General features: G+C 44.7%; 1 protein-coding gene across 1 annotated transcript; it reads left to right on the top strand.

Moving 5' to 3' along the window:
- The first annotated feature begins 224 nt into the window (after positions 1-224).
- Positions 225-833, top strand: LOC102843796 (HERV-W_7q21.2 provirus ancestral Env polyprotein-like). Its single transcript, XM_006887559.1, has one exon. The coding sequence runs from the start codon at positions 225-227 to the stop codon at positions 831-833; it is 609 nt and encodes a 202-aa protein (XP_006887621.1).
- The last annotated feature ends 495 nt before the right edge of the window (positions 834-1,328 follow it).

The following is a 1,328-nucleotide window of genomic DNA, read 5'->3' as shown; positions in this document are numbered from 1 at the left end:
CAAACTGGGAGGAGGGTAGAGAGAATAGTGCAACAATGAATGAATGGAAGCCCCAAATCTCTGTAAATGTTTATGAAAATTAATAAAATATAATTATAGGGAAAAAAAGAATATTCTTTGTTTGTAATGGCTCTGTTTTAATGTGATGTCTCCCTGCTAACTAGACACAACCCTGTACGCCAGTGTTCCTTACCCCACCCCTAACTGTTCTTAGCCCTGCCACTATGACCTCCATGACCCTGTCCACAAGGCGCCAAAAGCGAGCTCTTCCACTTGGAGCTCTGCTCATAGGAGGAAGCCTGGCGACCGCTATAGGGCTGGGAGCAGGAGGCTTAGGCACAGCCACCCATTTTTATTACAAACTCTCTATGGACATTAGCAGTTACATAGACAAGGTAGTAGACTCTCTCCTGGCCTTACAAACCCAGATAACTTCTCTGGCCAGGGTGGCCTTACAAAACCGTCGAGCTCTAGACCTGCTTACAGCAGAGAAAGGAGGTATGTGCCAGTTTCTAGGAGAAGAATGTTGTTTCTTTGTGAATGCATCGGGCATAGTCCAAAATAAAGTCCGAGAGTTAAAAGAATCTGTTAAAAAGCGCCTGTCTGAGGCAGAAGCCTATGATTTATTTAACTGGTGGAAAACATCCTGGGGTAAATGGCTTATTCCACTCCTTGGACCCCTCACTGCCCTGATGCTTATCCTAACTCTAGGTCCCTGTATAATTAACAGAATACTCAACTTAGTTAAAGAAAAGATAAGAACAATCCAGTTGATAGTTATGTGGTCTCAATACCATTACCTAGCGACCGAAGAAGAAAGTGCTCATGATTGAGCTAGGGTGCAGAAGAAGGGGGGGAATGAGGGACTCCATTTTGTAACCAATATGTCATTTTAAAATATATATGCCTCTAGAACAGTAAACTGAAAGCGGTGGGGAAAGGGAGAAAAGAGCCCCCACCCAAACATCAGCCAATCCTGTATCTCCCTGTGTTCGCGCCCTTCCTTTAAATCAGCCAATCCTGTATCACCCTGTTTTCGTGGGCTTTCCCCTTTAAATAGGCAGGACAGCCCAGAATCGCTGCTGCGGCCATCTTCCCTGTTGTATGGGCACGGTTTGGAATGCGGCCCGGATTCGAATCTGAAATAAATTCCCTCTTGCCCTTGCATCGGTGTCGGCTCCTTGGTGACTTGGGGGGAACTGGATTTGAAGCATAACACAAAAAAAACAGTATCGTTTGTATCAATGGTAGTATGCATCAAGATGGCTTTTCCAGGCTGTCACATTGATTGGCCAGATACTATTTCTGATGATGATATGAGGAAATAA

Source organism: Elephantulus edwardii, unplaced genomic scaffold, assembly GCF_000299155.1.
Source record: "Elephantulus edwardii isolate Elephantulus edwardi_28Jun2011 unplaced genomic scaffold, EleEdw1.0 scaffold00058, whole genome shotgun sequence".
Lineage (NCBI taxonomy): Eukaryota > Metazoa > Chordata > Mammalia > Macroscelidea > Macroscelididae > Elephantulus > Elephantulus edwardii.
Note: the sequence above shows the minus strand (reverse complement) of the source record. Positions and strands in the feature narration are given on the sequence as shown.

What these genes read in the sequence shown, in the direction of transcription:
- LOC102843796 (XM_006887559.1), top strand. Translation starts at nt 225, where the DNA reads ATGACCTCCATGACCCTGTCCACAAGGCGCCAAAAGCGAGCTCTTCCA.